This window comes from Porites lutea, chromosome 12 (assembly GCF_958299795.1).
Source record: "Porites lutea chromosome 12, jaPorLute2.1, whole genome shotgun sequence".
Classification (NCBI taxonomy): domain Eukaryota; kingdom Metazoa; phylum Cnidaria; class Anthozoa; order Scleractinia; family Poritidae; genus Porites; species Porites lutea.
In genome coordinates this window covers 21,025,872-21,040,381 of record NC_133212.1, presented here as the reverse complement: position 1 = coordinate 21,040,381, position 14,510 = coordinate 21,025,872, and the positions used below count along the sequence as shown (strand labels likewise).

At 40.1% G+C, this 14,510-nt stretch overlaps 1 protein-coding gene and 1 long non-coding RNA gene across 2 annotated transcripts; one reads left to right on the top strand and one right to left on the bottom strand.

Moving 5' to 3' along the window:
- Positions 1-2,151: 2,151 nt before the first annotated feature.
- LOC140921173 (uncharacterized) lies at positions 2,152-8,383 on the bottom strand. Its single transcript, XM_073371143.1, has 4 exons — positions 7,980-8,383; positions 4,803-5,118; positions 3,669-3,722; positions 2,152-2,908 (listed from the first exon to the last, which is right to left on the bottom strand). The coding sequence occupies exons 1-4, from the start codon at positions 8,083-8,085 to the stop codon at positions 2,776-2,778; spliced, it is 609 nt and encodes a 202-aa protein (XP_073227244.1). The 5' UTR covers positions 8,086-8,383; the 3' UTR covers positions 2,152-2,775.
- A 1,613-nt stretch (positions 8,384-9,996) lies between these two features.
- On the top strand, positions 9,997-12,934 carry LOC140953531 (uncharacterized). Its single transcript, XR_012167462.1, has 3 exons — positions 9,997-10,187; positions 11,661-11,824; positions 12,624-12,934. It is a non-coding gene; the product is annotated as an uncharacterized lncRNA (long non-coding RNA).
- Positions 12,935-14,510: the final 1,576 nt, after the last annotated feature.

Genomic DNA, 14,510 nt, shown 5'->3' with positions numbered 1-14,510 from the left:
GAGGAAGAGGTGGAAAGGAGAGTGCGCCGTTCTTTTGCCCTCCCCCGCTTCGCTTTTTCTCCTGCTCACTTTCCTTTAAGCCATCCCACTATCTGAACGCTGGATTAGGACATGTGTGTAGGAGACAAGTCTCATCGACATGGGCATCTAATTATAGCCATTTCTGGTTACCACGTTATCTATTCTTGTCACACCTTTTGTCACTAGGCTTTGTTTCGTGAGCCTGTTCTAGGCGTTCAGATAGTGTCGGGCGGAAAGAAATAAAGAATGGGGAGAAAAAAAAAGCGGATGAGAAGAAGAGGGAGAAAAGAAAATGGGCTGTTCTTTCACCCTCCCCTGCCCCCTCGCTGTCTTTTTGCTGCTCATTGAGTTCTCTTGGGTGTTTCTTGATGTTGCGGTTAAGCATTGTTGGTTAGTTATTGTTTTGTGGTGTGGCATCGTTCAGTGACTTTCCAACCTTTTTAAAATTTTGTATGAAGTCAAACAATTGGTGATTGCATCAGTGAACAACACCAAGAAACTACTCTTCTCTTCAAACCGTCCCCAATGGCTCCGCTCCGAGTTCCAACCCCTTAGCCTTTTATATACCACTATTGACAGAAAAGGTACCCCTATCGTATACTTCTGTGGACAAATAGTACCCCTTTCACATATCTAATAAAAAACTTTACATCCCTTTTAACTGCTATAAATGCGCTGTCTTTTAAATATAAATAAACCACAAAACCAGAAAGTTTTCTTGCATTTCCCTCCAGTCAGTGAAATCAAAGCGAAAAGTTCGCAATAGACCATTTTGCAGTTGTGAAGTTAGTACCCTAGCCTTCGAGTGAATGTGAGGCTGAGGTTGACCTCGTTTTGATACAAACCTCCTCTGCTTTGTTACGGAAATTGTCCTGAAAAATACTAGTTTGCATAATAACAACTTAACTTACATAATAAAGCAGGAATTTTAAGGTTTCTATCAAAACAAGGTCACCTCCAGCCTCGCTTCCATCCATAACTGTAAATGGCCCATTCATCAACCAAACTTTATATCCCCTAAAGGTTATAGGCGGTACAGTCCCTGAAGGAGCAGTAGGACGCTTCACATTAGGCTGCGTGCAAACGGGCGCAACAACTCCCAACACTGTTGCGCCAACAATGTTGGGAGTTGTTGCGTGCGTGTTGGCAGTGGTCTGCAAACGGATGCAACAACTCCCAACATTGTTGCGTGCGTGTTGGCAGTGGTGTGCAAACGGATGCAACAACTCCCAACAAGTTTGGGACCTGCAGTGCATCGTGGGAAGAATACAACCCATAAGTCTTTGTAATCCATGCGTAATGAGCGTTCGTGGCCCCAACAATGTTGGAAGAGCTGTGCAAACGGATCCAACATTGTTGCGCTACGCTTCGGCGATCACGGAACAAAAGAAATGTTGGGAGTTGTTGGCTGAAAACTTTGACCGGTTTCAAACTTTGCGCAACAGCACGCAGCAACATCCAACAACATACAACAGGGTGTGCAAACGGACGCAACATGTAACATCCAACAATGTTGGGAGTTGTTGGCCAACAATGCTGCGTCCATATGCACGGGGCTTTAGTTCTTCCGCCTCAGTCTTCCTCGTTTGAACCACGTAGTGTTGGACTGTTTGGTTTTGGAGAAGCTACGACCAGACAAAGAACCCCGTAGCTCAGATGTAACTTGCGTATAATCGAATTTGCCTGGTATTTCAACGGCTTTTTTGGATCAGAAGTTAATACCCAAGGCAAAACCTTCAGTGAGTTAACTAGGGGCCAGGAAACCCTCGACAAAATGAAAGAAAAAAACAAAAACCATCTATTGGATAAAAGAAAATGCACACTACATGGCCTATGCAGATTCGTGCCTAGTACGAATTCCAGTGGGGTTGTTTGATTTTATACCTAAGTGGGGTTGCCAATCAGGCGTCTTCCAAGATTTTGACCCTTTTCGTGATATTGTTACTGAGCCTAAAGGTGAAGTCTATAATGATACACAAGTAAAATTACCTTACTATTTAGGAATTTATTGACATTTTAATTTTAGTCAACTAGAGATCAAAGATGTTTTCTTTTTCAACCGCGCGTAGTGTTTCCTCGTGAGGACGACGAGTTCTTTGCACGCGATGCCTGCCGGAGTGTTACCAACTTAGTGAAACGAAAGTAGAGCCTGTTTGTAGTTGTTCTGAGTCAGTCTGTAAATGGTATGTAATGATGAGACTATTCAAACAAAACCAATTAGGCAGCAGTTTTCTGTGGTGCTGTTTATTACGCTGTACAAGGTGGTTCTAGATTTTGAGATTACAAAAACCATTATGACCATTCAAATGAAATATATAACTAAAGAGCAGCGCTTTGCTATGGGTTCACTTGATTCATAAACGTCGAAGTCTTGTACGTATTTATGCTTCTATTTATTATTTTTTACAACGTGATTGAAACTTTTGAGTACGTACTGACAATTCTAGTAATCAAATCTGGACAAACCTTTTGTCCATAGCTGCTTTCTACTTGTTTTGCAATATTTTACAACTTGTACACACGGTTGGTTAGGATTTGTATTGAACTGAGCGCAGGCACTCTGGTCTCTGATAAAAGTGACAGAAAGATCAGAAATAGCCTGCGAGCAAGCTCTTCGTTTATAGCGATTGAAGCGAGGCGCGACAGTTCGCAAGCAGCGCCGGGTCTCCTTTCACGTGCTGCTCTCCAGTGACTTCTCTCTTACTCCCCCAAATAGAGAGCTTGCTCGATTGCAGGCTAGACCTGAAAGGATTGCTATCCCTGTGTGGCAGTGGAACTTTTCGCATCAGGAGTGGATTGCTGAATAACAAGCTTCATGTTAGACGTGTCATTTGTGTCCATGAAAGGCTTCCATGAAGCGTATAATGCCTCTGATGCTAACTCGTCACTGTATAACATCAACAATGAAAATATGTTATCGTTAGACGATACGTGCAGTAAGATCAGGGTCTGGAAGGGGGTCCTGATCCCGCATTCACGCTTCTTTTACACGACAATCCCGCGTGATCCGAACTTCTGTCGTCTGTGTCCCGAACAGTGTTTCTTTCTTAATACTTCATCCCGCTTCAAGATTTTGGCGAATCCTGCTTCTCGAGTAACGGTCGAATCCCGTATCTCGTCAAGACATTTTCCGTTTTCCTAAATCCAACACCGTATTTCGGTCAAATCCAGGATCCCTAAAATACCTTTCCAGATCCTCAAATATATTTGCATTACTTTCTTTAGCATTCATAGAATCAAGAGTTCAATTCCTATCCCCGGAGAGTCGCGAGGTTTTACACACCCTCAGAGACCCAGGGGCAGATAATGGGGTCAAGGGAAAGTTTAAACGGGCGGAAAAAAAATTGCCGTTTAGACTTTCTCTTGCCCCCACTGTCCGCCCCCAGGTCTCCGAGGATGGGTTTTACAAGGCACGTATTTCTTCAGTTGTTGATTTATGCTGTACGAGGTGGTTCCAACTTTCACTGGAGAGTTTGTGGGCGTAATCCTAGCGCGTGGCCATGTAAACGAGACTACAAACTGTACAAATTACAAAAGTTTTGAAGATTGCCATATAAAGAATCTCGATGAAATGGTAATATGAGAAACAGTAATCAGCTCAGTTACTCTCGTCCACCGGTGAAACTTTAATTTAAGATCTTACTTACTGTAAACATATAGTAGCCAGTTCGTCTTGGAATCCTTTCTTCATTTTTCGTATTCTACAACCGTGAGAAAAAGTTAACAAAACACGTTTAGAAAATGCGGAAAAGTATGAGGAATATGTGAAAAAAGTAATCATATCAATCTCAAATTTAGGTCTGTCTTCTCAAAAGCGAACCTAAGAGAAGACATGGCGTGAAACAAGGCTGTTTCGTCGAAAATGTAGTTCAGTGAAAAGTGCTTCTGCTTTGCGGATTTACATTATATGTAAGCGCTGGAGCCTATCAAATCTTGTAAGAGCCTTCTTCGGTTACTGTCACATGACATAAGTTTCAAATCACTTTCCCAAGAAATTCGTGCGCCTTGTTCCAAATTTTCCCATAGTCCTTCACAGTCGTTGATTTTTTAGCGAGCCAGAAACACCTTAGTCCTCTTTATCAACTCGTTTAGCTCAATCGGCATTACTGGAAATCCTATTCTGTTCTGATATTGGCTGCTAAAAGGTTTTTTGGCGTCAAAGGTGAGACCAACTGAAGCCTGAAAATCTCGGCATATGCAAGAGATGACCCCTTCAGCTGATGAACCGTTGACTGAGGTCGTTTGTGTGGACGTTCCAACCGAAGGTGACTCCAAATTTGATTAACAGTTTTAACCCTTTAAACCCTAATATTGAAATTGAGATTCTCATTTACTGTCCCTATACTTTTTCAATAGAAGTAATGGGGAGGATTTGTTGAAATATCAACTAGACACATCTTCCCTGATCATGTACTCAATTCTCATGACCAATCTGTTTTCTAAAGAATCGATATTATAAGGAGAAATTTCACGCTGATCACTCTTTGCCAATGACTTCTTACTAGCCTGTGGGATCCTTGCATGGACTTTCAACCGATCCGAGGAACATAAAAGTCTCGCGCAACGAAAGAGGTGTGGTGGTTAACTTTTAAGTTGCCGAATACATGAGCACAAAACCGAGTACTCCCACATAGGCGTTAGCAAGTCACCAAGTTACTCTCAACATAAGCGCTAATTGGAGTTTAATCTAAAATTTTAATTTGTTTTAATTTAAAAATAATGACGACTTATACGGTCGCGTGCTATGATGTTCGATTTTACCAACTTCAACCTTAACTCACCTTTTCCAGCGAACAAACAACACAGCAATCACAACACCGACTGCTGCTAAGACACCAAGGACCAACGAAAGTGACACACTTAGCACTTCTGTATTTGACTTGCCTTCTTGAGATCCTGGTTTGTCCACGTTACTTTGATTCGAAGACGTCTCCACTTTAGTAGCCATTTGAAGCGCTGACACAGAGGCAGACGTTGTAAACCATGTCACTTTTTTGCCTGCAGATTTCTCCGTCGGTGTTGTACTCTGTATAGAGCCATTCGTTCTGTTGTTTGCGGTAGTGTGAATGAGTGGGTTGTTGGTCGATTGTGTTTCTCCTGAGAGATTAATATAAACAAGTGCTGTTATCCTACATTAAGATGAAATGTATAGTGCTCTCAAGTCTGAGAGCCACGGAAGCTGAGCGCTGGATCGCAAAAAACATGAGCCAGACACGAAAACTGAGTGTGACTGTAACGGAGTGAAAGACTTCCTATATCACTGTAGTACCCTGAGAAGGCTCTGCGATGTCAAATTTCAACCAATAAAGATACGCCCATATAAACTACGTATGTATCCGTAAATAAAATACCAAGAAAGTAATAACAAGCACTTTCGTCCGCCACAACCCCGGTTTATACTCTGGTTACTCTTCCGTTAAGTAAATAAATAATAATCAATGATTTGGATGTAGCTCATCCACAAAGTGACAGGGGCACCCAACGAGAAGTTAGTTCAAAACTGCTAAAACATAGCATTGTTAAACGTATTTTGGTATTTAAACGGTAGATATAGGCATATTTTTATCCTCTAAAAATTTTTCATCTGTTCGGATTTCCTAGCTGAAAGTCTAGTGATCCGAAAATTATAGGGATCAAAACTTACCTTTTCGAAAATTTCAGCCAGAAAAAAGGCTCCCGAAAATTCTAGGTGACCTTTTTAGGGTAAAAATACGTTAAAAATAGGCTATTATACCATATTTTAGATGTTCGAAAATCCTAGGAGAAGCAGGCAAGCAAGAAATTTTACAACAAATGTTCCGAAAATTCTAGATCTCAAGTCGTCTTCCGAACAGATATTTTTCCGAAAATTGTCGTTGGGTGCCCCTGAAGTGATTCTTCTTCTTCCTGATTCCTGGTCGAATTCGAATTTGAAAATGTTGGTTTTTGAGGAGAGGGGAAAACCGGAGTATTCGGAGAAAAACCTCTCAGAGCAAAGGAGAGAACCAACAACAAACTCAACCCACATATGGCGTCCACGCCGGGCCATATTGGTGGGATGCGAGCGCCATCCCTTGCTTCAGTTTATCATATTGAACGTTGGCGCGTCATGATTTGCCTGTTCCAAGCGTTCAGATAGATAGTGGAGTGTGGAGCGAAGTCCTTGACTGGGAAAAACTGAATTATGATGAAAAGAGGAAGAGGAAGCTAAGGTCCTTCGATCTCACTCCCTACCCCACCCCCGATGTTTTCCCGGCTCACATCTCTTTACATCGTCCCCGCAATCTAAAGGTGATATTACACGGGACGATTCGCAATGACGATTTTTAGCGCAACACAGCGTTGCAATTTGTTTCCATTTGAAACTTCGCAACAACGTTGCAACGCTGTGTTGCGCTAAAAATCGTCTTTGCGAATCGTCCCCTGTATCTTCGCCTTAAAAAAAAGCCATATCGATGCAATTGGGTGGGGAGAGACTCCAGACTAATCTTATGAGGGGCAACAGAGCTTCCTGGCTTTTAGAATTGACTTTCAACAGACTATCCGCCCGCCGGACCACCATGATTGCGCTTGCGGTTTCTTTTCTCGACAAAAATGTTGAAACATGGCCAAATCGTTTTTAAAGGAATCTGACCATATACAAGGGTTCATATAAAGCAGAAAACAGGAGAGCAACACAAAAAAACTCCTGTTTTAGATTTTCAACTAAAGGACTCGCCGTCAATGCTCCTCCAGTCATAGGAGAATGTTCGCAGTCTTTAAACCTACATTATAACACTTTGTATTCATCTCCTTTTACACTCTATTTTAGACTCTGATTGGTAATAATGAGAGCTAAGATTTTCCTTTTTTTCAAGTAAATGTTATAGACTTAAGTCTAAGGAATGGTGAACATAGAATGAAAAAACTGGGATCTAAAACTTTAAAGAGTGTAGGCTAGAAAATGGGATTTCCCCACCGTCGCCTTTTTGAGGAGCCTAAGCATAATCAACAGTATATTTCTGGGCCGGGTTGTTCAAAGCTGGGTTAAGATAACCCAGGGTTAGTGCGAAATTTGAATTCAGATATAAAAGCTTAATTAAACTAAAGCAAATTCAGTTTTATTCTTTTTGTCTAGAATATGATGACTGGATTCTCTAAAAATATTAGAGAAAATTTGAAAAGCCACTGAGAGGATTTTATGTAGACTTAAGACGTTACAAGTCCCTCGGACAGCATAAAACAGAGCACGGAAAAAAAGCTGTCTTGCTATTTTCGTTTGATTATTTACAGGATTTTTCATCGCCAGAATGTATTGAAAATAAGCTGGGTAGTGTCTTCTCTCGAGTCACGACAATACTTTAAAACAGTACAGCGAGATCTAAGTTGCCCTTTCACTACTTTTAGAAGCCGAAGAACAAATAATTCACAAAAAAATCAAATTTACTTTTTGGAAAATCCAAAGAAATGAATTATACCATAGAAAAGTTCACCCTAAGAGGCTTCATTTAAATGGCAACACCATAGTTTCTTCACATAATTATATAAAAGTTTTAAAAGGGACAAATGATCTTGTCAATTGTGGTCTAGTGACAAGGTTTAGCATCTTTAAAAACAACTCAGTCGAATCTTAGAATCACAGGCTACTCACGGCGTAGATAGAGAACCGAAAAGAGTTAAAAGTGCAATTTTGTAAACCTGAAGATGGCAAACTAATGTGAAATACATAGTTCATCTGAAGCGATCATACAGTTTGCTGAATTTTTCGCTCTGTTCACTATACGCGTATCGAATACCTTCATTCAGTGTTCATTTTACTCGTTCTGACGTAATCAATCGAATGGAGAACAAACCGCCACCGCACGATATTACTTTATGTTATTAAATTAAACAACTGAAGATTTAAACGGTGCCAATAATTGGACAAATCGTGTGCAACGGATAAGCAATGACTTAAACGATAATATGAAAAGGAAGTTGATAAAATAACCGCCTCTTACCTGGCAGTTTCGACGAGTTATTTCTTATTGATCCCGAACGGCAAATCGACCCAAGGAGAGTAGCTAACAAAAGGCTTGATGCTAAAACGCTAGTTTGAACCGCCATTGTACAAACAAACAGCTTATGTGTAATATGTTTCACACAAGGCACCTTCGTGAGTAATTTGAAACGGAGGAATCTTGCCCTGGGGATATACACGACGGAATTTCTACAAGAAACAACTTGTTCAAACCAGTGAAACCATCTCTTCTACCTTTCGAACCGAGTCTGATATCAATATCATTTCGTCACGATTTATATAGCTCCAATACTTGCGTCAATACTTTGTTTTCGACGGTTTACATAACATTGACTTCCCTTCTTAATTCACACGTCAACATTACAACAATATTCGTATCAAATTTACCCTCTAATCTCTCGTTAACTCTCTATGAAGGCGAATAGGTCAGCTTCGTTCTGAATGCCAAGAATACCATTTTAAGACCTTAATTTAGTGGTATCCGTGTTAACCAGGCTAAAAAGTCTTTCAGCTTGTTAACTTTCTGGAATATATGTTAGAGTACATTCTTTATTAGTTACGTAAAAGTAAAAAGTTAGGCAAATCCATTCGCGGATCAGTTCTGCCATAATGTTCGAATGACCGATGTCTACTTCTCAAGTCCAACAAAACACAGTTTTTTAAAAAATTCTAGCCTGAACTGCTCACATCATAAAGCGGAGTGCAAAGTTGTCGATTGTTGTTTCAGTTTGTACAACATACATATATACCATTTTCATTTCTCAGTTTCGTCTGTATAGACCGGTTGTGTTTTCTCGTCTTCAACTTCCCGTTTTGGGAAGGGCCGGATCCGGAAAATTCTGCAAGTGGGGCCGAAGTTTGTGGAGTTAAGATATTATTAATGACTAAAGGACTCTGAAGGCGTTTGAGTCTGGAAATTAGCTAAGCTCTGGAAGACAGATATTTGGAGACATTTTTAAAAGAAAATAAACAAATTTTCCACACAAAAAAAAGCGCGCGAGGTGGGGGGGGGGGGGGGGGGGGGGAGAGCGCTTGTTCCATGGTTAATTATAACTTCAGTCTGATCCCAGATCTGACCAGATTCCGGCATCCGCTTTGCCTCCGGCGGCGTCTATTATAAAGGGGTAGCGGGGAAATACAGGAGACGTTCAATGAGGTATTGAGATCTGAGGGAAATGTCACGGTGTTAAACAGCATCCTGTTTATTTTCAAATTCTTGTCAAGTCACGTATTGCAACAGGTCCAACAGGAATATGGAAAACGCAGTAAGAGACGCCCGGGGACTACTCCCAGGAACATACCTACATGGCTTACATCCCGGGAGGGAGGATTTATGAGAACCCTACAAGAGGCAAACACACTTCTTGTAGCTCTTGAAACCAATGGAGGGTAAAAACTAGCTGCAGAGGCAAAAAAAGATAACCAAGCCGATCATGCAGGTTTGACTACATGACATTTACCACTTGTGGCTGGCCAGAGCATTTTTTGTTTTGGATAAAACAACGACAGGAGCCGATTACTCGATTAGTAATCGGCTCCTGACAACGAAGAAATATCGAGAAAGGATATTCTTACACAAAGTTACTGAGGACTGAGCCAAGTATTTCTCTGCGTCGCTATGCTATCTGGACCTCTGTCGTTCTACAGGGAAGTGTTTTTGTTGTTTTATCGGCTCAGGTCCCTTATAGTGTTTGAGCGGTCCGTGAATAAAGCAGTTGGCCGATGTGACCACCGTTTTCAAATGAGAGCTTCCTAAAATTAACCTTGGGTGTCCTGTGTTTCTTGTGTAGAGAGTTAAAAATAATAATAATAATAAAAAACAATTCTACTTTATAAGCACTTATAGAATGTATCCAAAAAAGACAATATTTTTGACAGAATAGTGACGGCGGCGCAAACAAATATTGATCAACTTTTTGTCCTTCAGGGTGACTGCCTTAATTCAATAAAATGTGTCCCAAAGAAAGGCACAATGCAAATGAGCTTCACGTCCAACTCTTCTCCCTTTCACACAGTGACAGCCCTCCAGGGCAGTGGGCGAACTGAATAGTCGCAAACGAACTTGGACTTGTCAAACCAAAGCAATTTTACTGGATTTGTCGTCCGTCGAGACCCCCTCTTAGAAAAGATGTTTATTCAACATTTACGTGGATTTTCGTTTTTATATCGCGTTAGCCTGCTCGCTCAAGTAAGTGTTTTGTTACGGAGATGATCTAGATCCGCCATTTGTCTTTAATTATGGTGATTAACAGAAACCTGCGACGCTTTCCATAAAATGCACTATTGGAACGGCAAATGAAATCATAAAATTCAAAGAACAGCTCAGGGGTATACTATAAAGTGGCCAACATCTACTGAAGTTTATTTATCATTTGCGTTTTAATACAGGGGGTATTATTTTGGTGACCCGAGAGGAGGGTTTTGTTGACATGATGTCTTTGCGTGGTTGATTACACAGGACATGAAATATCTCTCAACTCACGTACAAGTTTCGATACAGGTTGTATTTGAAAATGGCGTAAAATGATATTTTCTAACCTTTGCGGGATTATTTGCCACATCCCGTGTTAAGGAACAACAAGTAAGGTTAATTCAATTAATAACAGAGGAAGAGTGAAACCTCAGTTTTAGTCCTGTTTCCTATTTCCCGTGATGGCCCGAGTTCCTACAAGGTCCTGTTTATTTATGCACTGGGAACAGAGTCTCCTTTGATTTTTTTAGATAAGTAAGATCGAAGGAGACTCTGTACAGGCAACTCTGCTTGCAGAGTATAGGAGACATCACTGTTTACAACTTGTTTTTGTTATTCAAATGAGTGACGGGTGAAACAAAAGAGGTTTTGTTTCAAGAACTAATATGCATCCGGTTAGCACATTGATATATATATATATATATATATATATATATACTCTGATGACGTCAATGTGAGTATCCCAATGTTTCTCTGTTTATGCTTGGCAGATTGCTAAGGTATAGGGGGGAGGGGAGGGGAGGAGTTAAGTTATGGTTGCATTGCTCCTGTGACTTTTCCCTGTACGTAGTGGTCTCAGGATGAGGAGGGGTGTGTTGAATTGTTATTTTTTTGGTCCCAGAGATTTTTGTTACCTCCTGGAGAGAATATAACAAGAAAATCTCCTGTGATTTGACCCAAGGGAAACTATGAAAATTGGGTGGGTATGTCAGCAGATAGTTGACATGAATCAAAATTTCAAAACCAACAGAAATATTGTACCAAAGGGAAAAAAATAACACAAGGAATTTTTTGAGATCACCCTGTATCATGTTAATGGTGATCACTGCTTGATGATAAATACCAGGCATACTTCAGTCACGGGGGGCAGATGCCACCCTTGCATTGGTGAGTGACCTGGGCCTTTGCCCTTAAAGGGAAAGTGAGGCCAAAATTGATGTAAGCTTTCTATAGTCTTAATGTCATTATATTTCTGCCTATAATTTCTGAACTTCAAAAGAGTTTGTTGTATTTTACTGTCAAAGTTTCAACCCATCTTCATGTCATTTGTCACAATTTCATCTGTCTTATGTCGCTGTTTCAAGGCCATGTCGCTTGTCGGAATTTTATCCCAACAGAGCCTCCCAATGTGATGTAGTCTCATATATTCATTTTATTATTGTTTATTTTTGTTCATCTTTGTTTTATCAGCTTGTAGCTACCAATCAGCTTGAACAGGCCACTCTGAACCCCGAAACCATTCAGCGCTTGATATCTATGGCAGAACTACAGGCTCCAAGGATGAGATCGAGGACTATGGAAAGCCTCCAGATTTACACCTGAAGCATGACTGATACTGACATGCCTCCTTACAGGTGAGAAATACCAAAAGGAAGGCAAAACCATACCCACTGGTGCCAGTACCTGTACATACCAAATATGTAGCTTATTAAGGGAGTTAACAACACCCCACTCACCACTAACCCCCCCCCCCGCCATTCACTCCCCCACTAACCTCCCTCCCCCTCACCCCATAGATGGATATGAAATCCATGCACAATAATTGACAGCCTGCTCTCTGGTTAGAATGGGGCACCCTAAACTCATAATTAAGGAAAACTAAAGTTTCTCTTTGCAAAATATGGACAAACAGAATTAAGTACCATGTAAAGATAATGCTGAAGGGGTTATGAATTGCAACATTATAGGATTTTGTGCACAGAATAAAAAGTTACAACAACCTTGTACAGCATATAAAAAACAGTACCACATAGAAGTGCTGCCGCACCTCTTACCCACTGACTCCAGATCAAGCAAAAACTATATTACAACTGCTGAAAATGCCAATGAAACATTCCTGGCATTTTATAACCCATATTTCTGAAACTATCAGTTAATACTCAGAGTCAAGGAGTTGTCAAAAGTAAACCATATATAGAGTTATACAGGTTTTTAAATTCTGCATAGTACCCATTATACTGTATAGTGGGCTCAGCATGAAATATTGTTACCAGAGGTAACAATGAGAATTAAGGACAGATCACACAATATATTAACGGCTTCTAGTCCTGACTTCTTTAAGGATGGCATACAAACAAGAAAGGACACTTCTTATGATATAAATTAATTTGTATCCAGTATTTAATTCACACTTTGCCCTTTCTGTTTATTTAGTTTTAGAAAGCCAACGTACACATGTGTATGTTATGAGCTGAATTAAGAACATTAGAGGATGCATGCAGTACCCCAACAGTCATTAATACAATACATGCCAATTACAAGAATTAAGATTTCTTGGAGGAATACATTAAATGGACAAAATGGCAAAGGTTGTAAATTCCTTGATAATATGCAGCAGTAATTTAGGACAGGATTGTACTAAGATAGATGGAATTTTTTTGCGTAGGTTCCCAGTTCTTACCGGTTTTGTTAAACTCAACATGGATGTAACGAAAATGTGACTTCACAATAAAATGTTGTCATGAATTAAGTCATTATGTTGATAAATGTTTGTTTTAAACATTTCCACATACACTTTCTTACAAGAGTAAGCAGTCAATTTTGGCTGCTGTAAGACTGACTCTTAGGTAATTGGCCTTCACACAGGAACCACAAAGTTTGTTTCATCCTGATGGTGAAGGAGAAAGAGTGCAAATAAATTTGTTGAATCTAATGCTCGAAAGATCAATCAGACAAGTGACAAGCAAATATCACATTTTCTTGACTCTAAATGCTGTCAAACTGATGCATTAGTTGCTGTTAAGTGGATAAGCTAACTGTTTAAATGTTTCAAGTTTCTAGTAAACGGATGTGGAAAGTGTTTAAAAGCTTTGGTTATCCATGTTAGTAAATTGATAGTAAATGGGTTTTTCGTTAAATTGTAAGCTGCTTGTGTATGAAATCCTGTGCCAGGTCACAATTATTCCTCAAGTCATTGAAAACCACCATGTACATGAGTGTACAAAAGGAGGTCAAGAGGACTCCAATGAGAGCTGCCAAAATTACATTGTCGGGGGCACCCAACGGGAAATTTTGAGAAAAAGACCTAAAAACAACAACAAAGCGTGAATAAAGTTTTCTGAGACTATTTTAAGCATTTTGGGAGATTGCTGGAAAAAAATTATCTGTTCCTCACTCCCAGCAAGACTGATGGAAGAGTTCCCAGCCAGCAAACTTACAACCTCCAACCCGACTTACTGGGAAGTTTCATAGGGCACAATTCAGATCTTGAGTGGTAAGTAACCCATACAAGTAACCCACGTAGCAGCTATTCTAGACTTCAAATCCCCTCTCACACCCTGAATTATCTTTTTCCCAGCAACACTTTCCTTCCAAGGACTATTATTTCTTCCACATTTCCCAGCCAGCAAAAATGTGCCTGAAGAACAGATATTTTAAGGAACAGATCCATTGCGTGCCCCTGCATTGTAGGCTAATATAGGGTTGAGAAATGAATTATGAGTTTGTGGAAGGTCCTCAACAAAACTAATGGCAAAAAGGCCAATACCTGGCCACTTATTTCTATGGCACAACATTGAAGAGAGAATGGAACCTTTGTTGTCATGTTAAGCTCAATGTATTGCTGCTTTTGCATGTGACATCACAGCGGCCATGTTGGTGACTAAGAACAAAAGCGTTTCCCTCCTCTGGGAACTAAACAACATTTTGCATTGACCAACAACATGGCCGCCTTGTCACTTGGTTGTAAACCAAGAATAGTGTCAAAACCTATTTAATGTTTGAGGTAAATGAAGGTAACACTTTATAATAAGGACTATAAAAATCAGTATAAACTTAATGCTTGATAGCATTTGCTGTCCATACTTGCTTATAACTTGCAAGTGTTCAAGGAATATGCGAATTTTAATCAGTGATTTAATGGCCAAGAATTGTAAATTATACTTGAAAATCTTACTTACATTTCTTGTGCCAAGAATCTTCCTTTCCTTTTGGCTTATTAAAAGGGTAGGTAGGAAAAAACGCAGCGAATGGTGGCACCAGCGTGGTCTTTTACCTTCAACTCAGAGCAAACTCAGAGCCGAAGAACGCATGTTGATTCAA